The sequence below is a fragment of the Chaetodon trifascialis genome, chromosome 12 (assembly GCF_039877785.1).
Source record: "Chaetodon trifascialis isolate fChaTrf1 chromosome 12, fChaTrf1.hap1, whole genome shotgun sequence".
In the NCBI taxonomy this organism is placed as follows: domain Eukaryota; kingdom Metazoa; phylum Chordata; class Actinopteri; order Chaetodontiformes; family Chaetodontidae; genus Chaetodon; species Chaetodon trifascialis.
Window position 1 is genome coordinate 4,607,930 of NC_092067.1, and position 23,756 is coordinate 4,631,685.

At 42.1% G+C, this 23,756-nt stretch overlaps 2 protein-coding genes across 4 annotated transcripts in view; both read right to left on the reverse strand.

Annotated features, from left to right (window-relative positions):
- Positions 1 to 11,215, reverse strand: part of abcb6b (ATP binding cassette subfamily B member 6 (LAN blood group) b) — a 30,323-nt gene extending 19,108 nt beyond the window's left edge. The window contains exons 1-11 of the mRNA XM_070976521.1: positions 11,156 to 11,215; positions 9,208 to 9,406; positions 5,008 to 5,100; positions 4,777 to 4,853; positions 3,342 to 3,457; positions 3,068 to 3,189; positions 2,515 to 2,624; positions 2,151 to 2,216; positions 1,894 to 2,019; positions 921 to 997; positions 503 to 566 (exon numbers count right to left, since the gene is read on the reverse strand). Of these exons, the coding sequence (XP_070832622.1) occupies positions 503 to 566; positions 921 to 997; positions 1,894 to 2,019; positions 2,151 to 2,216; positions 2,515 to 2,624; positions 3,068 to 3,189; positions 3,342 to 3,457; positions 4,777 to 4,853; positions 5,008 to 5,100; positions 9,208 to 9,406; positions 11,156 to 11,215 (1,110 nt within the window). The remainder of the gene's footprint in view (positions 1 to 502; positions 567 to 920; positions 998 to 1,893; positions 2,020 to 2,150; positions 2,217 to 2,514; positions 2,625 to 3,067; positions 3,190 to 3,341; positions 3,458 to 4,776; positions 4,854 to 5,007; positions 5,101 to 9,207; positions 9,407 to 11,155) is intronic.
- Positions 11,216 to 12,491: 1,276 nt separating this feature from the next.
- The window catches only part of kalrna (kalirin RhoGEF kinase a), a 134,406-nt gene continuing 123,141 nt past the window's right edge, over positions 12,492 to 23,756 (reverse strand). For 2 of the 3 annotated variants that reach the window (XM_070975728.1, XM_070975730.1), the window contains 11 exons: positions 21,918 to 21,980; positions 21,620 to 21,647; positions 20,711 to 20,873; positions 20,338 to 20,459; positions 20,001 to 20,132; positions 19,656 to 19,817; positions 19,344 to 19,422; positions 19,151 to 19,202; positions 18,755 to 18,903; positions 18,154 to 18,292; positions 12,492 to 17,894 (listed from right to left, as the gene is read on the reverse strand). In XM_070975728.1, the coding sequence (XP_070831829.1) occupies positions 17,337 to 17,894; positions 18,154 to 18,292; positions 18,755 to 18,903; positions 19,151 to 19,202; positions 19,344 to 19,422; positions 19,656 to 19,817; positions 20,001 to 20,132; positions 20,338 to 20,459; positions 20,711 to 20,873; positions 21,620 to 21,647; positions 21,918 to 21,980 (1,647 nt within the window). In that variant the 3' untranslated portion in view covers positions 12,492 to 17,336. Of the gene's footprint in view, positions 17,895 to 18,153; positions 18,293 to 18,754; positions 18,904 to 19,150; positions 19,203 to 19,343; positions 19,423 to 19,655; positions 19,818 to 20,000; positions 20,133 to 20,337; positions 20,460 to 20,710; positions 20,902 to 21,619; positions 21,648 to 21,917; positions 21,981 to 23,756 lie in introns of those variants that run through there. The other variant, XM_070975729.1, reaches the window with a different exon arrangement.

A 23,756-nucleotide genomic window follows, 5' to 3' on the forward strand; every position in this document is an offset into this window, starting at 1 on the left:
GTTTTGAGTGTGGTTATCATTTTGTGTCTTTTCTAGCAGAAGAGCTGGATTCAAACTGCCTCTTCCACTGAAGTGGCCTTGACACTGACCCCAGGTCCTGACCTCTGTCCTGATGTGAGGGGGCAACTGAGAAGACAATTTCTCTATAGGGAGAACAAAGGACACTCTTTCTGCTGAAGTGTCTCGCTCACCTTTGTTTTATTTGTTGACATTGTGGAGAAAACATTTTGCTCAGTCAACCTGCCTGAAATTAATTAGTAACCTTCTCAACTAACTTTGGACCAAAGGCTTTTCCTAATTTATCAGCCTGTAATTATCCAGTAATTATTTAATACGAAGTTTCTTAAAATGAAGCACAGCAACATCAGAGTTAAACACTCAGCTCATTACCACAGATACTGGGCTGTGTTTGAACATGCATGGTCCAACATGAATTCAACTGTGAAATAACATAAAATAAATTATGGTGCTGATAAGTGTTCCAGATGATTATTATACTCACCTCTTTCTGCTCTATCAAAAGTGCCAACATGTTCTCCATGTCAACAAATGCACCCTGAATCAGCCTGCAGTGACACAACATGCACAATCAGCAGCCTTATTAGATGCAGTAACAGTGAAAGCAACAGTAGTACTAGATTAGAAAGTTGTGTTACTAGCTTTACTCGCAGAAGTAGTCAAGCGAGTGCCATTAGGAGCTGAGGCATTAGCAGTGTTCTCATCTTATCTAATTTAGGTTAAAATCTGTAATTATATGTAAACTAATATATATGACTACCATCAGTAATAACAGTCACAGTACATAGACAAATTCCTTCAAGGTCTCCCTTTGTTGATCGGCAAAATCTGAAAAAATCATTTAAAGAAAAACCACAATCAGCCACTGTACAGAGGCCTCCTGGACTGTCCATTCATCTCACCTGTAGTAGGTGCCAAACCAGTTCAGAGGAGTGTACAGCTGGATGACGTATGTTCCAAACAGAACGTAGTCTCCAACCTGAGAGGACAGTAAACGCATGTAGCAACTGAGCATTGAGCTACTTACAGAGCACCCAGACATTACTGATCCTATCACAACTGATGGTTACTGTGAGTCGACCTTTTTTTTCCCAGTGGAAATATATTAAAGAAACACTTTAAGGTCATATCCAAGTCACCAAGTTTGAGTGCTGGTCATTAGCGTTGAATCTGTCACATAGGTCATTCCCGAGTTGCAATACCATATTACCAAGGTTCTATCTAGTTTTCTGCCACGCTGATCAAGTGCTCATGTTCAAGTCTCTAAAATCACGTCTGTGTCACTCGAGTCCTGGCTCAGTCACTGAAGTCACATCTGAGGTCTGAGTTGCTAAGGTCACGCCTAAGCTGCACATGTCAGGTCACTGAGGTCATATCCTCACCTTACTGCCAACACAATGTCTGATTTACAGAGATTATGTTCAAGCTGCATACCCAGATCACTGTCCAGTCCAAGTCATTGTAGTCAAGTAAATTGCAGAGTCACAGAGGTCATGTTGAAGGGACCAGGGGTGTGCATAAGTCTTCGGGTTGGGTCCAAGTCATCGGAGTCAGGTCTGAGTCACAGAGGTCCAGTCACTGTGGTTGTGTTTGAGCCTCCAAAGTTATATCACTCTACAAGCTGTAACATCATGATGGTTTTACTGCCTGTCTGCATGTTATCTGATGTATTTTATTTAATGAGATAATCTCATTGAGATCAAGATCTTAGTACTGAACTCATACTGATTATTTTAACCAACAAAACAATCTGATTCAGATTTGGGGAAACACCACATTACCGCACTTTATTTTTTCTATGTGGAGATGACGGTCGGTAACTCGCTTGTAGACTAATGACTCTGATTCTACTGTTTGTTTCCTCTTCACTGATACCTGGAATTGTCCCTCAGAGACCAGGTAGGCACAGAGCAGAGATCCAGCCAGCAGTCCCGATCCTATGATGATGTTCTGGGTTTGGTTCAGCAGAGCCAGGGACGCTGAGCTCTTCCACTCACAGTGCTACGCAAACACAACCAGCACACTCTTCATTGAAGATAACAAATACAGACAAAACTACTTTAGATTTCAGTCCTTTCAACTGAAGCCAGGTTCAGCGGAGTACTTTCCATCTATATGTGCCACAAGCTTACTTGATATTTCAGAATGGCTTCCTCAAAGCAGCGGACTTCATAATCCTCAGCGTTGTGATATTTCACCTGAAAACACATCAAATCCAGAGAATGGGGATGGGAAACATCCAGAAAAAGCTTCCAAACATCCTGAAAGCACCTGCTACAAAAATACTGCATTGACAAACATTTCAGAGCTTACAACATGAAACATCAAGGAACAAATGTGCCATTTCATGTGCTCCTACATCAGCTGGGTTGGACCACATCTGGTCCAACACACTTATATCTGTAATAATAGATCATTGTTTTCCTCCATAGAAGATATAGTGTGAGTTACTCTTTCATATTTCAGCTGTAAAATCAACAGAAAATCTCCATCTACCGTCTCAAAGTTGAGCAGTGAGTCTACAGCTCTGGACTTGGCCTTGTTGTCTTGATTGTTCATCTCTCTCCTGTATTTCGTCCTCCACTCTGTGATCAGGATGGTACAGGCTGCCGATATATGGTACAGTCTGGTTAATATCAGTTTGGAGCTGCATTTGACACTCAATCACATACGAAGAGACAACATTTCCAGATCATAACTGAACTATTAGGATTTGATTTGATCTCAGTTGCTTTGAAATGCATTTTGTTGAGCTCATATCGTGTTTGAAGACTATCTAGAGATAAAGATTTTGTATTGTTTGATCAAGCCATTGCCATGAATAAATATCACATAAGATGTAAGAAATGGCAAAGCATGCTTCCATTCTCATTATTGGTTTGTGCTGGCACACTGTGCTTTTTGCAAAGCTGAAAGAAAGGATTCCATGATGAAATCAATTTGAAAGACGATAAAGTACAGACGCTGCTGCTTATTATTATTATTTTTTTAAGTCAATGAAATATCAAAGTCTGGATTACCAGACAGCGATGGATACACAGATACTCACTGAGGTAGAGGACCATGCAGGTGAAAACAATGAGGCCAAACCACACATTGAAGTAGGAGACGAAGTAGATGATGGCAATGATGATGTCACAGATGGTGGGAAGGATACTGAACAGGATGTAGCTGAAGACAAAAACAATCACAAATTACTCACCACTACTCGTGTGTTGTTTATTATTGCTTCATGTTCCCGTTGAACTCAGGGTTTGTCATTATTGGGATTTGAACCGAGGTCAGGTGGGACTAAATGTCCCAACTGCCTCTTCCTGTCCTACCTCAGCAGGTTGTTGATGGATGAAGTGCCTCTATCGATGCTCCTCAGCACGTCTCCAGTGCGTCTCTCCAGGTGCCAGCGTAGAGACAACCCATGCAGGTGGGAAAACAAACACACCTGAAGTGTGGAGGGAGAGGCACAGAGAGACTTATGTGACCGCCTGTAACCTTTATTCACTGAGACCATGTTCAATGTAAGACAGCTAAATCTGTTTTTCTGTGAGGTCAGATGACTCATTATTTGATAACTCAGTCCAAAGGAATTACTGCTAGCTTTTGTTAACATGTTGCATTTATGAGTCCCATGCAAATCCTAGAGTCATGGGAAGCAGAAGAGTATCTGGTGAATATCTGTTTTTTAAGCCATTTGGAGCACAGGCATTTTATGGGTTGATCTGGAGGGCAAGGCAGGCCAAACCAGCGTGTCTTACCCACATACCCTGAACACAGGGGAACCTCAGTACAACAAAGAATGGAGGTTTAACCTGCTGAGACTCAGCAGAGGAGCCAAAGTGTGTCTACTTAATTCAAGCTGGCAGTCGTCATCTACATTTTTGTTGTTTTGTCAGTGCAGAGAGGAGAAAGAGGAACAGATTTTCCAAAACTAGTGTGTTCCCAAATCATTTTCACAGATTTACTGAATGACCTTAGAGAGGATCTTATTACCAAATGTGCATGTGTCCCACAGAAGTGGATCACAGGACTTCCAGGAACAGAGCAAAGGGAGAGCTGTGCTTTTAAATGCATATTACAGTTATTCAACAGACTGCTTGGACTGTTATCCTGCTGAACCTGTTGCCACGTGCAATATGAAGGGGATATGTTACATGTTGGAAATTTCAGAGTGAAAAGATAATTCTGGAGAACAACTTGCATCTTATTTTTGTAGTTTTGGGAGTTGCGTTGGTTTTGGGTTATGATAATATTGCTGTGATCTCAGAACATGGCAACACTGTTACAACTAAAAATAGGGAAAGAAACATGAACAAACAGGTTTTAAGCAAATCTCCAGTTTAGTCAAGTATGTTGTACATGGAAAACAAAGATAAATAGTAAAATTATGTTTGTTGCAACCATATTTCAGGTGAGCACACCTTTGGTTTTATCTCCAAATACACAAATATTGAAATAAGATAGAAATTAGATATTTTTTCTTGTCCAATAAGACTTTGTTTTAGATCTATTTCCTTCTTTTCCAGATCTCAACAATTATTTTGGTGAATAGAGAGTTATTATTACAGATGGCCCAAACTCCAAAAACAAGACCTAAGTTGTAATAAACCAAAATTATCCTTAAATCATGCTGTGGAGTGTACTGTACATGAGAACACCAAAACTCAAAGTTAAGCCTTAAAGAGTGAAGAGGAGTGAGAGACAACAGCATGAAAGGACTCAAGAGACGTAGAGAGGAAGAAGAGTTAAAAGAAGTCTGACTACCTGAACGCCTCTGCTGGTAAACTGCTGAACTTTGATCCACATGAACTGACGGAGGTTGCTGATGAAGCCAGAGGTGCCTACAAGGAACAGTGAAAGACACATGAGAGAGGAAGAAGCCAACAATCTTCATTCTAATATTCACTCTAAACCACACTGGCAGATCTTAAATTCTCTGACATCATCCAATATGTGTACACACATTCAGATTTGAACACACACTGACACACACACCTGCCCCTCCTCCTTGCAGGAACTTCAGCAGTGTGTAGATGCAGACAGTGGCAATCAATGAAGTCCAGTTTCCTCCTGCAGAGAGCTCATTCACTGGACACACACACACACACACACGCACACACACACACGCACACACACACACGCACACACACACACGCACACACACACACGCACACACACACGCACACACACACACACACACACACACACACACACACACACACACACACACACACATTTTCCTTTTTGTCTTGACCATCATGAAGTTCTCTTTTCACAAGACAGCAGTGATATGGATTGTGATTGCTGTCTTGCAGGCACAGATACTCCAGATTACACCATGATAATGTCCAGGGGTGCACATAACTGGTATATAGGTATGCATGTGTGACAACAATCAGAAATGTGTAACGTCCACAGGTTTCAAAACACAGCTAACTGGGCAGCAACCAAATTGGGCCTGCATTATAGAATGGACAATGCCGTGAATGAGAGCACTTTGGGTGGACATTATAAATAGTTTGCATTGTGAGGCTGTTACAATGGGGGTAATGCAACACCTATGGATGCTAACCACTGCAAAACTCAACAGAAGAAGAAAGTGGCAGGCTGCAATCAAAGAGATGACGTAATCTCTGAAAATTGGCTCCCAGATGATGAACTCATTGAAATCTGATGAAAGATATGTTGTTCACATCCACAGCAGAAAAAACAGGCTGAGAGAATTTCAATCACAGAGTACATAGGACAAAAATGTGGCACAAGCTGTTATATATGTAGCTATATGCTAACAAACAAGCTAGTCCAGTCACCCGCATACTAAATGGCAAAACAAGTCGAATGAAGAGCAAGGGGGTCTTTTTTCTGTCAGTATTCCATGAGGCTTAACACATGTCCTTTGTCTTCCTATATGAGGAATGTCAGCATAAGAAGGTTTGAATGCATAGGTTTGAATGTTGGAGGTGCATATTGATGTGAAGGCTGAACACTTGTAATGCAGAGCTATTATCAGTGGAGAGTTAAGAGTCAAGTAGTAGTATGCTGAATTTTGGGGGCTGCTCTTTGATGGATTAACGGGCATGACAAAAACCACCTTCTAACTTGACAGAGACTGTATTTAAAGCAAGCAAGAAAATTCATGACAGCATCCTCTGAGTACAACGTGGTCCAAATGTTAAGTACAAGCAATCCAGAATGCTTCTCCAACATCAACAAGGTGGTTAAATTGTCTCTTATGCTGCCTTTGAGCAATAAACACGTGAGAGGGGATCCTCCTCCTCCTCTCAACATAATGAAACCAATTCCAGATCTCATCTCTCGGCCATGATGCACATTCACCTGTCAATGATGACCACACACACGTATGACCCAAAGCCAGCTGTTGACCTGTGGATTGAGACAGCTAATCTGAAACTCAACCAGGGCCTGGGAGGAGCATCTTCATCACCAGTCATGCAGGAAGCTGAAGTGGAGGACAGTGAAGGATACACCAAGAAGGACAGCGAGGAAGATTGTGTTTATTAAGGCCACGCTAAGTGTGGGATGAAGACCAAACACCATCTCCTGGTACTCACCTGAGTACCTGGATAAAAAAAAATTATGTGCACCTCTGATTGGTGTAAGGACATTAAAGTTTAAATCCATCACATTTTCATATAAATGAGGCTTCTGCTCTTATCAAACATCCTCACAGCGGAAACAACTAAACACACACACACACCAGTCGTGGAAAGCAACTACTAGGTACTGAAGTTAGTACTGGAGTGTACATGTATCTGATTACTTCTGTGACTAGTCGCTTTGCAGATTTAGATTAATGAAACAAAATGTAATCAAATAAATGATGATGTATTAAGATAAAGCTTATATAAAGTAATAGAAATGAGCTGCACCTTTACCAGCTGAAACATTAAAACACATGAATGCATCAGGAACTATAATCCAGTAATAAATTAGACATTATTCTGCCATTTATTTGATCAGCTGATCAAGTGACCATTGAGTAGCTACTTTTACTTTAGGTGCATCACGTATATTTTCGCATGTTTTCTTAAGTAAAATGTGGTTTTGTAGAGTATTTCTGTATGTGGTACTGCTACATTTACTGAAGTAATACATCTGATTACTGACACACATACACAGTCATGAACACATTCACACACTCCCCTTTCTGACACACACACACACACACACACACACACACACACACACACACATACACACACACACACACACACACACACACACACACACACACACACACACACACACACACACACACACATTCTCATTCACATTCATTACCCATTTGTACAAGTTCTGGGAATCAGGATGAAATGAAAAACAGACAGAGATTAGGAGATGAGGAGGAGAAGAGGAAAAACAGAAAGTCCAGACAGAGAGATAGAGATAGACAGTGAGAAAAGAAGAGAGAAAATAAGACAAGAACACTAAGAGAAATGAATAAAGAAATGTGTGTATTCTACATTCTTTAACTTTCCAGTGTGTGTTTTCAGTGGGGGGTATTTTCAACTCTTTGGCATCAGGTCCTGGAGTCGGAGGGTGGGAGGCGGGGTCGGACCCAGAGACAAAACGTCCGTTGTACCGGTGTGTTAACTCCACGGAAAAGGCCGCTAATGCCGGCTAAGCATGACTGGCAGGAGGGGTGACCTCCCAGAAAACCCTCTGCACACACACATACACACCAAGAATACCCCCCCGCCGACAGCCCTTCCACGCCTTCCCCATCGCACAAAGCAACGTTGGGCTTCATTCTCGCAGCTCTGGCTTATACTTTCATGTTGCTCCAAAAGCCAAATGGGCAGTTTTCTAAAGGGTAAAGTAGCTGAAGACAAACTGAATCCTGACTTCCTCTGAAGTGGAGAACTCTGGGTTGTTGCCTTGTGGTGGATGCAGTTCTGTGTACAAAATAGGGTACTAAAGACCTTGGCAAATGATGACACCCCCTGAAAAATGAGGTTGCTTCCTCCTTCAAACCAATCCTAAGATCTCCATCCAAAGGAGATGAGCTTTAGCAAATGACTCAACCAGCCTAAACTATTCCTTACAGTCTGTGGTGATCACTGTGATCACCGGATCTGCTCAGTACCTGTTTAAAGTGATTGGTTGATATTTTAATTCACATTGAATTTTTACTGTGTTTTATTGACCTGTTCAGTTGGGTTTTGAACATTTAATCAGCAGGAAGTGAATGACTTTATGTTCAGTATTTACACAGCTGTCATCTACTCAGATTTGTCCCTCATGATAAAAGCATTCATCCACAGGTTAGTTTCATCTGAACATTGTTAACTGACCTCCAGTGTGTCATCAGATCTGTGACCGAGCAAATAATGACAGGCATCTTTTATCTACTCCCCCAGTGTCTTTACTGAGCCATTATCTGCAGATGCTTCATTTTTTCTGTCTGTTGTTTGTAATATGAGATATCAGATGAGTTTTTCTGTGATCAGAGGCTAATGTGTTTCTACATTCTAGCTAAACTACTATTTTTTCATTCCTTTTATTATCACTCGTGGATTTATCTATATGTATTGTGAGATTCATTACTGTGTTATACTTCCTGTCAGGACTTAATTTTGCTTTTTCTTTGGTGACAAATTGTGTCTTCCTGGCATGTTACAATATAGAGGGACAAAGTTATTCATTTGACATTTAATCAGAGGGTCATAGACCTTTGTACCCAGTGCTGATGCTGTCTACTCACACACAGCTGGATTATGGTTACACCAGATGACAGGTCATACAATTACCATAACTAACACATTTTTGCTTGTGTACACAGCAATCTGCTATTTTAATATGACAACCTGACAAGCCTGAGAGTACACCAGAACGACAAGGACACAATCAATTAAGGACATACCCAGCCCAAGTCCACACTTTCAAACACTTGAGCACACTGCCATCTACAGGTTGGACAGTAACATGCAGCCAAAATGAGTTCTGTTGCTTTAACTGTTAAGTTTCCTAATTTAGATTTAATATTGTACAAAGCACAAGCAGTAGAATTTATGTTAGTTTAATAATTAAGATGCAAAAGGTTAATTCATACTTTTGTTTATGCCTGGCTCACATTCTTTACATAGCACAGGTTATAAACTACACATTTAGTGAACAAAGAGAGATCAAGCCCTCTTTTTCTTCATAGCAGCTTCTCTCTTGACAGGTGCTTACCAATGTTCTTGGAGTAAACAGGCACCAGCACATTAACCAGTCGCTCTGCTGCCAGCAGGCCAACACACAAGAGCACGAGTCCTTGCAGCGCTGTAGTGCCTTTGGGCCAGATGTACGGCAGTAACAGTCTCGCCTTCCTCCCAAAGCCTTGCCAGACAGACGGCAAGGAAGAGGGAGAGGAAGAGGAGGAGTGCTGGATCTGCATGGAGAGAGAGGAAGTTGGAGGAGAAGTGTGAGGTTGTGTTGTCAGCCAGCACACACAAAAACTTCCAATCCACTGCTCAGATAGGAATGAAATCTACTCCAGGGGATGCACGTGTGATTCATTTTGGGCTTTCATGATGTGTATTGTGATTAATATTGTTTTCTGTGGAATTTAATGTAAAGACTGTGGGTGAGAAACAGCAAGTGAACAGTGTTCTCCATTGTTCACCCACCCATCTACCCTGATCTTCTCCCTCTGCACACTTCGTCACTTTATAATAATGTCACCTGACTTTCTCTTTGCTCCCAACAGGCAGGAGCTTTAACTCCTATGACTGCCATGTGGCTGCCATCTTTGAGCGACTGCTGAAACAAATGATCTTGTTTTTTTAAGGACAGTCTTGTTGGCGTGGTTGATTTTCCTCCATTGACCACAAGAGGCATCAATGAGTCCATTCCATACTTAAAAACAAACTGGACTAGCCACACAAAAGTGAGATATAGTATTTATCACATGTGCTTTTAACACCATGCTCACATTTCACAAGAGAGAAGCCAAGGATGAGTACTGACTGGTTGGTTTGGAAAATGCACATCGAGTTCACTTTCCCGCCTGCAGTAAACTGCAGCAAACAGATGCTTGCAACAGGACGTGCTTTTCAATGGGAAGTAAATGACTCTAAAGGCATATTCACCTCAAAGCAGAATAACAACGTGCAGACCTCTACACTTAGCTTCAGTGCTAATATCCAAGCAGTGATCAACAGCTATTGGCTCAGGCCACAAAGGTCATCACAGCTTGGTTCAAAGTTCAACAGATCAGACATTTTTACGCTGCGCATGCTCAGCACACTGCAGACATCCACACCCAGCTGTCCGAGCACACCTCATGCACAATAATGAGGAGGCATGAGCAAGACCAGTTTGTCCATGATAATGTGAACACTCCTTAACCCTTGGAATGTTAATAGAAGTAGCTTAATCTCTTTTCAAGTTTGATTCATCAGCTAAGGCAGTCAGGACTCACTGTGCTGTGTTTTTGACACTTAAATTCAGCATTTGACCCTTTAACCATTGTCAGACTCATGATGGACAATTACAGAAAGTATCAAAATCGATGTAGAGAAAACTTGTTTTATTTTTTGCCCTCATTCAAAGCTTGGCAACTACATTACCCACAATGCAACTCAACCACAGACAGTTCAGGTGTGTCATGCTAGCAGCCACTAATGTAGTCTCCAGCAATGAGCCTATAGCAGACATGAAGAGCAGACTCCAGAGGTCTGGTAAGATCACTTCTTTCAAACTCCACACCAAAGGTTCTTTTCATTCTCAAGTCTTCAGCCCCAACGGATGTTCAGTTTATCAGACTTCAGACAGCTCCAGATGAACCCTTATTTGCTTCCATACATAAAAGGCTTATGCAGCTTTTTCACATATGCAGTAGTACTCCCCAAACCTGTGGACATCTTTGATGAATACAATCTGTGGAATTCTCCTTTAACAAACTGCAAGTGGATCCTCTTAGATTTAAAACAAATTCAGAAACAAGTCAAGCTAATTACAGAAGATATCTTATTTTGGAAGACTTTTTTTTTCTTGTCCTCTCACTAAGAAGTTTTAGTTTTTCTGTTCAAAAACACAAAGATAACCGCAGAGGCGAATCTTATAGACTGTTGTGTGTCTGAAATGTTTTATTGTAAATTTACAGAAGAAATGTAGGACATCCCGTGAACGACCTTACCTCAACATTCACACCTCCTGTGTTTCCTCCTCTTCCTCTCTTCACAGTGGCATCTGCCATCTGATTCACCTCCAGCTTACTGCAGCGTAAAACTCATTTCTTCCACAGCAAAACAACCAAGAGCCACGCACACACACACATCCTAGTTACAGGATTAATGACAAATATTTCATTAAGTCGAGCTGTAGTAGTATCTGAGACTTTAACCTGCTGTGATGGGTTTTAAAAGTGAGTTACTCCACTCTCTCTCTCTCTCTCTCTCTCTCTCTCTCTCTCTCTCTCTCTCTCTCTCTCTCTCTCTCTCACACACACACACACACACACACACACACACACACACACACACACACACACACACACACACATTTCTGTTGTGTTTAAATTAGCTGTGGTCAGCATTTTGCATTGACCTGTGAGCAGGGCGGCATGTGTGTGTGTGTGTGTGTGTGTGTGTGTGTGTGTGTGTGTGTGTGTGTGTGTGTGTGTGTGTGTGTGTGTGTGTCTGAGAGAGAGAGAGAGAGGCTGCATGGTAAAATGTGTTGACAAACTGCCTTTTTATGTCTAATTGTAGCTTCAGTGGATAGTTCAATCTGAGTTTCTACAAAACTCACATGTGTTTTCACTTTTATTATTTATTTCTTTTATTGTGTTGCTGCTTTCAAACCAGCAAAAAGAAAGAAAAAAGTTGATGTGGGGTGAAGTGAGGTGCCCTGATCATTTTGACTGGGCTACTTATTGCTACTTAATTCAGCTCAAAAATCAAAATCATATGCCTCATTACTTAAAGCAAAGATATTACACATTATGAACATGAAGGAAAGTGTTATGTCACAGTCATAAATCTAACAGTTAATATTTACGAATTACTCGCATCCTTCCTGCACTGACTTCAATTCAGCTAATTCAAATTTTGATAATACTGTTCTGTTGTCCGCTTCGATTAAATCTAGCAAAATCAGTCTCACTTCATTAAAGTGTTTTAGCACTTTGAACGCGTGACTGCGGTCTGCTGATCTTTTTAACTCCTGAAAGAACACACACTCACCTTTTCATGATTTGGGGGATTTTATTATAATCTTATACACTGTTGACACAAGCCTCTTAAAACAACTGTAAGCTAAAGGCCTAATCCCAATGTAAAAAGGTTTATGACGTGAATGGATTTAGCTTTTCTTTAATCTGACTGAACTCCTTGAATTGACTAAAAGTTGCACAAATATTAACCCCAGTATCCAGCCTGTGGTATTATGACATTGACATTTAACCTAAAATGTTAGGACACACACAAAAACCCCTTCACACAGTGCTGTAGGACAAGGAGACAGGGAGGACAAAATACAAACAAGCAGGTTCTTTATTAGTAAAGAGTAACAAACCAGCAGGTTGTATGGAGTAAGAAGAGGCAGCCTATACAGAAGTGCGCTGCTTCACACAGCAACATGAAGCCATCAGCATAATGTTTCTCTATGAACAAAGCTCAGCATGGACACGATCAGGACACAGCACACACCAGCATTCCACAGGGTGGAGCCACCATGGTGCTCAGTGGCTCAGGAAGCCATGGCAGATGCATTGTGGGTTTGGGACTGAATGGACACCGGGACAGTCGGCCTCAAGTTTAACTCTTTGGAGAAGAAGATCTGAGGTTGTGTCTGACCAGGTGCCACCTGACTGCAGCTGTCCACACAGACTGTCATTGCCAAGAGCGCAGGACAGCAAAACAGTGAATCACCACAGGGGACTTAACTGATCCCCAAAGGTTACCCAGGACCATAAAGTGATTCAAATTAGCCCCAACTTTACCAGTTGCAACATAACAGTGATGTACACATGAATGCATCAATTATTGTACTTCTGAAATAAAATATGCAGAATGGCCCATATTCTGAAATGATGCGTAATAACTACTTTTACTTTTTGTACTTTACATATAATTTTATGCTCATTCTTTTGTAGCTTTACGTAAGTAAAGAAAGGTGGCGCTGGCATTTATGGCTGAAGGCTGTCTGGGTAGAAAACGTCTCAAGCATCATGCTAACTGGTTGCAGTAATTAAATTTTGTCTTGGGGTGGATTTTGGGAACCTTTAAGATCAACTCTTGAAGATAAGTTGTCAAACGCTCAAGGGGCAGCACAACCACGGGCTAACTGGGCTGAACAGTCGAGGGATGTTTTGCCTCATTTAGTGGTGATTCGAATTAGCACAGGATTGGTTGGAGCATCCCCGCATTATGAGGTTTCACATGGTTTAGACAACCCACAGATCAACTCTGTTCTTCAGAGAGTTAAAAGCCTCTGCTGCTTTGCGGGTCGAACCTGGGAAAAGAATGCACTGAACTGAAGCAAGCCGGAGGTTGAAGCATGTACTGGCTTTAGACAGAAATACTACTTTACATATTGTACATTACTACTGCATCATTTAAATAAATCCATTGTCACTTTCAGTCCTGATGTGCAGATTGGGAAACAATAGTCAAGTGAGTCAAAGATTGCAATCAGGAAATAACAGGAAAATAGCACTTCTCAAACAAATCTCACTCCAGAGGATGCAGGTGAATGGTTTTCTTTCCAGAACTATTAACAGAAATACAGACCTCAGTAAAGCTTAAATATTCTAGTGAATTGCTGAAATCTTATGCATTTTGAAGGCTGGGTAATACCTTATACCTCATGAAGGCCCTGAGTGCTAGGCTAAAATACTACTAATGCAGAGCACAGTTTAGTCTTTTCCTGTTCAAATGTAAACAAAGGTACATGAAGGGCTCAGTCTCTTTAAAAGATGGAACACTGTGGAGTTTACCATGTAATCCGTTGCTTGTTGACACGTGGGCTCATTGCAGGGAAACCAGTAGAAACAGACCTGTCAGCTGTTTAGGAACCTCAAACTGCAACTGAATGTTGTGTTTGGGCCTGGCAATCTGATTTTCATCTTCATTATTATTTTTATTCGTAAACAACATACATTTATTTTCTTCAGGTATTCAGAATTGCCGTCAAGTGTTAGCAATAGTTATTAAAGCTATATGGGTACAAAGACATTCCACTTTTTTGTTTTATCCTCCAGTTAAAGCACAGATGAGAGATCACTAACAGTAGTTTTTTGTGGCAGCCATGTTGGCTGTATTTACGTGATCATTTGTTTGGCTTTTCTATTTATTTAATCATGAAGACTTGGAGTCTCCATAGCAAAGACCAAGATGAAATACAGCCGATACTGACACACTATGATTGTTTCAGTACTAATATTTTCAACAGCACTTAGCAACATCAACTAGTTAGTTAATACATACAGTTAGTGCTTAACTGTAACTGTTCTGTGTATTCAGAGATGATTTAACATGTTACAAGTAATGCAGTGAAATGTTTACAGAGTAGGCATTCATGCTGATGAGATAATTGTATCTCAGACACCTCAGGATCGAGAAATCTGCAACCTGGGGAGTTGCCCTCCCTGTGGGATGCTGTAATTTCCAAAGTTGCTGATCCAGAGCCCCTGCTGAGATGATGAAACAGATGAAACAGCAGAACAGCTGTTCCACCAGTACCTGAATAGATCTCATTACAGCTGCACTGATAAACACAAACTATATGCACATCTGCATTGATGTTGTTGTACTTGACATCAAAAGTGAGAGTTGCTTCTACAGAACAGTGGATTGCTTACATGTGCACCATTCTGCATCCCCAGCTGCATGAAAATAAATGCTTACTACTGTAGTATGCTAAATGCTTGTGGGGGGTGGGGATGCAAAATGATCAGAAGGGAGCACTGTGAAAGCGAAAGCATTTGGTGAAAGCAGAGGACAGCACTTGTTTGATGGCAGAACACATTCTACAAGAAAGTACATTCATCAGTACAAGCAGGACCGTAAACGGACTCTTCTGGCTAAATCCAAGACCAATTCATCAGCCACATCAACTATTTTACAAGCCAAATGAATGGGACCAAAGCACGAGAGTTGGTTACTTGCCACAGTGGCTGGTGGACAAATGTACAAAGAAAAAAGCTGAAGGGTGGAGTTCATTCTCCACCTTTACACCAAAGGTCACAGGCTTTTGTCCTAGAAACAGACAGATTTCTAACCTGATTTCTAAACCATCCCTGGTGAATTGACATGCAGGTTTTCCCTGATTATTCTACTTTTTTGTAAACTATCTAAGCTTTTTTTTTTTTTTTTGGACAAAGTATTTGTAAACAGTGATACGAACAAATTATCGCTAAAGACAGGATTTCACTCTCCACGGCGTCTTTTCTGTGTTCAGGAATCCTGTTTAAGGTCAAGTAGTCCCCTGTTTGCTCTAGGAGGTTATTCAGTGATTTTTTCACCTTCCATGCACTGATGCCACCTGATACAACTGTTCATTTGAACCCAGTTCACTGTACTTCATGGCAGTTACGTCCAGCATTGTTTCGTATGGATCCATCAGTGATTTGACGTAAACTTCAACAGTTCAGTTCACTATTCAGAACATGCTGCACAGGCCAGTGGCTGTTCTGTGACTTCAGTTCTGCTCATTTTAGTTCAGTTTGATTTAGTCATGTTATGCCATCTCCACTTAGACCAGACTGGTCCAGGTCAGCATTGCAAATATAATTTCACTCCCAACCTCAGTCCTGAAATAAATAAACATTCAATAAATTAAAGGCATATTCCAGCAAGCTTCAGCGCTGTCACATCCAGTCCAAAAACATGTCATGGTGGTGGTTTAAACCGCAGCTACAGTTGATTAACTGTTGGAAAACATATTAGCTGCAATGATCCAGAAGTCTTCTGCAGGGACAGAAGTGGTCTGTATCCTTTTTAAGTCCTGCTTTCTTGCTTGCTGCTGAGTGGCAGACAGTTTTTTGAATTGATGATTTCCCACGTGCAGAGGATTTCCCACCAGTGATCAAACTGACAGCAGAAAGTTTGGACGAGCGAGAGGAATTTCTAATGTTCTCAGTAAGTGGAGATGCAGATCAAGTTGCCTTTCCCTCACCTAATCACCACACATTCAATATGAGTCACATGTCTGCTTGTTCCACACCCAAAGTTCATTCATGAGGTTGTCTATAACATTCTTGATGGCTGTACTGAAACCCACCATCACTCAGATGAAGTCTTCTTTGTCACTGAAGCTACTCTGAGAGGAAAGCTACGAGTAATCTGCAGTGACAGTCACAGGAACAATCCCCAAATTCTATTAATCCTCTCAAAGCGTTCTTTAGCAAGAGATTGACACCGGCTCTACTCGCTGAGAGTTCCAGGATATGAATAGCAACTAAACCAACATTAAAAGCGTGTATGTTTGTAATTCCTCAAATTCCTCGAACCATGTGTTGGTTGTGATTCTCAGATTCCCCTTGAAACTTTTAAGACTCTTCAATCATCTATTAGAGTTCTCATGACACTCATTCAAATCAGACTAAATGACTACAAACACAATGTTACTAGCACATTACCATCTCTACTACTGACCATCCTTTGATAGCAGTCACCTGTCAGGCAAAATGTCACTGTTTGGCAAAACTTGCCCTCTAGTGGTCCAAAAATGTGACGTTAGTCAAAGCATGCTAGCTAAGCATGGCTGGTAAAATGCTATGACTCTGCTGGCCACTTAGCTAGAGAGGCCATACCTGCAGGACTCAGGGCTGCCACAGTGTTCGTCTGCAGATCCAAGTGAAAGAGACAAGGTAAGATTAGTCCAGCATTGGCATTAGCGTAAAAGTTGGGTGCTAGCCTCGAATATATTATCTGTAACTGGAAAAATAAACATTACAAATATAAACTAAGATGCTGTCATCATGCCTGCTCACAGTGTGTTTTTTCAACATTGAGCAAACTGCTCTGCGTTCTTATGGGATGTCTAGACTGCTTATGGGACCTGCTCCATATGTCATGGTTGATACTAAATGAACACATATCAGATGAAGTGATAGCAATTAAATACGATTTCAATGATTTTTTTTTCTGCTTATAAGTTTGGTCTAGTAGTGAGGAGTGGTCTACAGTGGTGGTCCTTGCACGGAGAGCAAAATCTCAGACCACAGGATGGATCCCGGCACCAAATCCCTTTCCCACTCACACATGAATAAATACTAAAGATATTTAAATGCTTCAGGTATATTGTAGAGTTACTGTGGTTGTCCTGGTGGTCACAGATGGATTGTTATTGAGTGAAACACTCAGAGCTCTGCACTGTCACAGTGTGTTGCCCATACTGCTGCTCACCAGCCCTTTGATATTGGTGATGGGCCGCACGTCATGTAGCTGTCTTCTTCGGTCGATGAATGTGGCCAACCGTGTTGTGTCCAGGGGTGTCTTGGAGTACTCCCCACCATGGGCACCCCCACGACCCACCCATGGGTGCTGCAGACAGGACGTAGCGCTTGGCCTCTTCCTGGGATCCTGCTGCAGTACTGAGGACACAAAATCCCTCGCCGCCTGGCTCACGTCACGGAAGTATTCATCTGGGAAGCAGAAGTCCAGGCGGCAGATGTTGACACAGGTTTCTTCCGGTGACTCATCCAGAAATGGGGAGACACCACTGAGCATCACGTAAGCCAGCACGCCAACACTCCACACATCTGTCGCAACAGACACTGGTGTACCACGGATGAGCTCAGGGGCAGCAAACTCTGGGTTTCCAAGCAAGAGGTGGACATACCGGCGGTGAGCAGACAGCTGGACAGCATCACCAAAGTCAATGAGCTTTATGCACGGGGTAGGCGAGTGGAGGTCGACCATGATGTTCTCTGGCTGCAGGAGACAGACACAGAATTTTGAAACAGATGGGAGCTAATGATTGCAGAAATTACATTCTTTAAAAATGGCAAAAAGTTGGAAATTCCATCTCCAAAATTTCAAATATCTTGAATAAAATCTTTAATAAATAGAACATTTCACAAAAAAAGACTGTTCTGCACTGTTCTGTGGTAGCCACAACATGTACATAATTAAGAATACAAATAAAACTCAAGTCAGTCTTTATTTATGCAGCACACAACATGGTTCTCACCTTCAGATCCAGGTGTGCTACTCTGCAGGTATGAAGGTGCTGCAGGGCCTCCAGTGTTTCTCTGATGAAGAACGCCACCTTCTCCTCCATCAGCTCATCGTGGGCGACGAGGTAATCGAGCAAACGACCATCCTCCAGCCTGACACACACACACACACACACACACACACACACACACACACACACACACACACACACACACATGTAACATTTAGATAGAGTTTAATGTCTAATGTCATCTTTTTGAATTTCTCCAAGAGGAATGGATCTTCTTCTCAACAGCTGCTGTACATTTGAAAACGCTCATCTTGTGAGTTTGATTTCATGTAGTCTAGTTTTGATCAGTTTAACTTGTTGGATAGCTGGAACAGTCAAAGCTAAGGGCTCATACTCAGTAACATTTGTGTTCTCAGCTGTTTTGATATTTCAGTAAGGGTATTCCTTCTTAAATGACCTAAAATCACTTGAGTAGAAAGAAAGCTTGAGTCACATGAACTGTGCTTCTGTGCAGCTAAGATAATGTCTAATACTTAACAGTTAAACCTTCACAATCTCCAGCTCCAGATTTAAGAATAGAAACATTTAATTCAGCAAGACTTACAACTCCAAGATCAGCATCAAAGAGGTGGGAGATTCATATGTGTCCAACAGCGCCACCAGCTGGTGATTCTGTACATGCAGGAGGACATCAGCCTCATGAGCCACCTGCTCCTTCTTCTGCATCTTCTTACTCACAAACTTCACTGCAACCTGAACAGAAAAAAGGACGTGACAGCGCACTGAAAGACAAGCCAATAAAATTCATTGCAAACCAATACATACAAAACTAAGTCCAAAGTGAAAAATACACATATGGTGCTGTTTGGAAGAAATAAATCCATCATTTCAATATGAACACAGGAAGACAAAACCTGAAACCTTCAATGCAACATTATTGACCTTTCTAAATACAACAGCATCAGTTCAGTCAATAGCCGGACTGTCAGAGAAGCCCCACCTCTTTCTTTGTTGACTTGTTGAGACATTTCCTCACCACTGAAAATCGACCCCTGGTGAAAAGAAGGAGCAAGAAAAACAAATGAGGCTGAATTAAAGAAAAGAGGCCACAGAACCATCAACACCTGGGCTGAATATCAAGTTTGGGTTGTGTAAGATATTATTTTGACAGTCAGTGATTTGTGACAGTTTACCTTCCAATCTCACAGATCTCAGAGAAGTTCGACTCAAAGTTTTCTTTCCACTGGATCCCTGTTCCATCATACCCAGAATCTGGACAGAAGAGCGAAGCATGCCAACAAACTTTTTACTGTTGTCCAAATAACTATGGACATGGTGTTACAATAGGCTGTCTATCTATTGGTGCTTTTTATCACTAAGAGGGTCTCAGCTCACTTTTTCTCTAACAGAGAAAAAACCAGGTTATTGTGCCCAAAATTGTGTGTGTGTGTGTGTGTGTGTGTGTGTGTGTGTGTGTGTGTGTGTGTGTGTGTGTGCAGACTTACTGCTGCTGGGCAGTGTGACCATATTCGAGGGCTCTGATGGTGGGCCGATCCCCCAGCGGTTGGAGGCTCGCACCCTGAACTGATAGTGACCTCCAGGGATCAGAGTGTCGATTTGAACACACTCCTCTCTGCTGCTGGCCACCTGTTGCCATAGCAACGAGTCTGAGGGTGAGAGAGGGGAACAAGTGTTGTCTTTTTGCATGTTTCAGAAGCAAACATCGGTTCACTCCAGCTGGTCCCACACACACACACACACACACACACACACACACACACACACACACACACACACACACACACACACACACACACACACACATACGCGCGCACACACACGCACAGTACCTTCCTGCCTGTACTCCACAGTGTAGCTGCTGACAGCACAATGAGCGGATGAAGCCGGAGGCGGCCAGTGGACCATCACTGCCGTGCTGCTGGCCTCCTGGGCCACTGGTCTACCAGGGGCTGCTGGGATACCTGCAGGAGACAGAAAAAACACAGTCAGCAAACCACTGCAGCTGCTCTGGTTAGATTCAAAGGAACTGTTGAACATCTCAAGGTCACAGAAGGTGAGAAACAAAACTTATTCATTTTGGAAACCTACATCTCGCTGTAGCATCATATCTAACTAATGGTCTAGTTTTATCATGGTGCAATGCTCCCTTTAAACCAGGCACATTACCTTGCACTTTAATGGAGGCAGAAGAGGAGGCAGAGCCATGGTCATTAACAGCAACACAGGTGTAGATCCCTGTATCCTGAGGCATCAGATTACAGATCTTCAACAAGATGTCCCCTGTATCCCTGGAGAGGAGGAGGAGGAAAAGAGAAAGGAGAGATGGAGGAGAAGAAGGGGGGGCAGGGGGGTAGGATTAGAGATGAAGACAGAAGCGAAAGGAGGGGGAGAAGACAAGAAATAGTATGAGAAAGTATCCGAAGAAAAAGTAGGAAGAGGTGGGAAGAAAGCAGAGAGGCAGGACAGACACTGCGTGTAGGAATTAGCATGCCGCAGTCAATAAACAAAGGAAATGACACACATATGCTCTGGGTGTTACCTGATGTCTATAGTGAAGCGGCTGTTGCTGGTCACTGGGTTCTGGTCAGGGCCTTTCAGGGTGACGGAGGGTTTGGGTCGTCCGCAGACTTTGCAGCAGAGGACTACAGTCTCCCCGAATGCACACACCACGTCTGACAAAGGGACGAGGAACTCTGGAGCCACTGCTCACAGGAAACACAGCACTGAATACTGGTTCCTCAGCTCTTACTCCAGCTTCTACTTACAGTTCAAAAGTGTACATTAAAATGTCCTTTATGTATCTTAATTGTATATTATGTACTTAAGATGTTCTGTTCATTGAGCCATGTGACTATGGAGGTGGCTGGCAAACAGTGTGTCCGGCTGGTTTGTGTGCATGACCTTATTCCTTCCCATCATGTCACATCAGTGGACAGTATCTGTTTTAATTAAGTTTTGGAGACAGACATTACAAAAGCAGCCAGGTCAGGACTAATTCTGGCTCAGTGTCTGCACACTCTGCTGCACTCTACATGGCGCTACATGGATTAAATGATATTCTGCATTCTGCTTTGCTTTATGTGGCAAATCATTGGGGTGCATGTGGACTTGGGCCCAGTTAGTGGCCCAGCTTTCAGACCCAGACCGGCGACATGTGTAATGCCATTCATCAGTGGTCTGGCAAAATTCGTCAAGCAGGCATGCTGCCGATCCTATCGCAATTATGGCATGCTGTAGTTAAAAACTTGTAGGAATAGGAAGTTAAACTACATCAAGAGCCTCTCTGTGAACTTCACTTTTAAGTTCAGGTTTTTGAGAAGCCCAGAAATGCTTTAGAATGTCCACACCTCCTGGCTGTGAATACATAGCATCAGAAAACAAAGCTGCATTCGCTGAATCTAATGTACAGGATGATAAGATGACTCAGATGACTTCAGGGGTCTCTTACCTTCCTGGATGAAGTTTGGGTTGAGAAGCTGCAAAAGAGATGTGGCCAAAGTGAAAGTTTAGGTGAGGTTTAGTTTTCAAGACGTAATACGCTTTTTAAAAAACAGTGCACTGTTTGTTAATGATTCTGCAGTTCATGTTTTCTGTCCATGTAAGACTCTCTGTGTTTCCCTGTTGTTTTAGACAAATTTGAAGACATAATAATCTGCTTTTGTAATGTTGATATATGAACTCCAGGCAACACGTTTCCACAATCATGTCAGAAGTCTGTTCAACAAATACAATGTGTGTGTGCGTACCTCCATGCCTGTCTTTGGGTCAAGGTCATCATCACAGTCTGACTCATCAGAAGTGTGAACCTCCTGGTGGAGAACGAAGGAAGAAGGCGAAAGGAAGGTAGAGGAATGAGAGAGGAGAGAGTGAGAAGCAAGATTTAAAGGGGTTTGGGTCAGGGAGGAGTGAAAAGAAGGAAACGACAGATAAGGAAGGGGAAGGAAATTTAAAAAAAATGGAAGAATTGCATAAAGGGAAAGAGGCAAACATGGAGGAATGAACAGAATAATAACAAGAGGAGGAACAGGAGGAGGAAGGAGTACAGATATCAGTGAAAATAAAAAAGAAAAGAAAAGGTATGTCAAAGATGGAGAAAATATTAGATGAGGAGGAAATAAGTGAAGTGGAAAAAGGTGGGAGAAGGAAGTGAGGAGGATGAAGAGGATATCAGGAGTATGTGTGTTCATTATTCTGTGGCCGGTATGGAGGGTTTCAAAGGTCCTGTAAATTTATTCCAGAAAATGAAGTTTGGCTGATACTCACCCGAGGGGCGAGACTTTTCAGCGCATATCTGTTTTGTGTGTGTGTGTGTGTGTGTGTGTTTTTGTTTTGGTGCTTCATCATCACTGCTCACTTACTCTATTTCCTTCTTTATAGAGAAGAATGATCAATTTATCAAGTGTGAGTGCTTCCATTACATTTCTAAGCTTTCTTGGTCTCAAAACACCAATACTGATGTCACTGACAGTCAAAGATTTCTATCTAAAACTTTCCCTCACTCAGCAGCAGGCACGATCCAGACATAAAACCTGACATTCACAGTTGCCCATAGGACATACTTTAGTAGATACTTTATTTAACACTATTCACTGCCATTAAAGTTGCAGTAGGTAAGATCGAGAAGAGAGCACACTTAGCCTGAAAATTTGAACTAACACAAGTCCAAGCCCAAGCCCCTCCTCCCTGTGGCGTCTGTGCAGCTGCCATGACAACCAGTAATGTTAGCTTTAGCATCAGGAATAAGCTAACTCTGCCCAGCCACTACATCACAGTCGCTAACATACCGTACGCCCTGCCGAGTGTTACTGTAACAATCACCATATCAGCTTTATGGTTATTTGTCGTCTTAGCCGTATATGCTGTTGTTGGCAGCGGCGGTGTGGGCAGTCCCTCCTTTGTGGGTGACTGTAGCTCCGCCATAGCTTTCACTAGCCTCCTGACGCCGCTCACAGAGCTGTTTGACTGAGCAGCAGCCAGCAGCATGAGCGAAGAGAGGGTTCGCAGCGTGTGTGAGTAGTGATTGACAGATGTCAGACACTCCCTCAGACGCTCCTCTGGCTCTGACTGGTTGTTTTGTGTCGGGCATGGTGGATTCTTACGAATCACATTAGGAGCAGTAGGTGGGACCAATGGAGCCGTTTTTTTTTTTCACAGATTACATGTTTCATGTACTGCTGTCTGGACATAGGGACAGTTTTAGCAAATATGACAAAAAATTACTATTATACAAGTTACCTACTGCAGCTTTAATGCAGAAATCCTTTCCCACTGGATAGTTGCTAAGCAGAAGTAATGTGTTTCATATAGGAAGGACAGGTAAAAAGGAAGCGGTCCAGGTAAACAAAGCTTAGACGTGTGTTGTGTTAATTTATGGTGGGAAGCCAAAGATTTTCTTCACATGGTGACTTTAGAATTAACCCTCATACGCCACATCACCCACATCCTTCATGTCAAAGAGGCAGACAAGAGTTAGGACTGCTCTTGTGCACCCATACAGCATGTGACTATAAACATTGTGAGAATTGACATGTATGTGTTATTGGATGATGTTAGACAGCATTCACAAAATACTTCTTTGGAGAGTT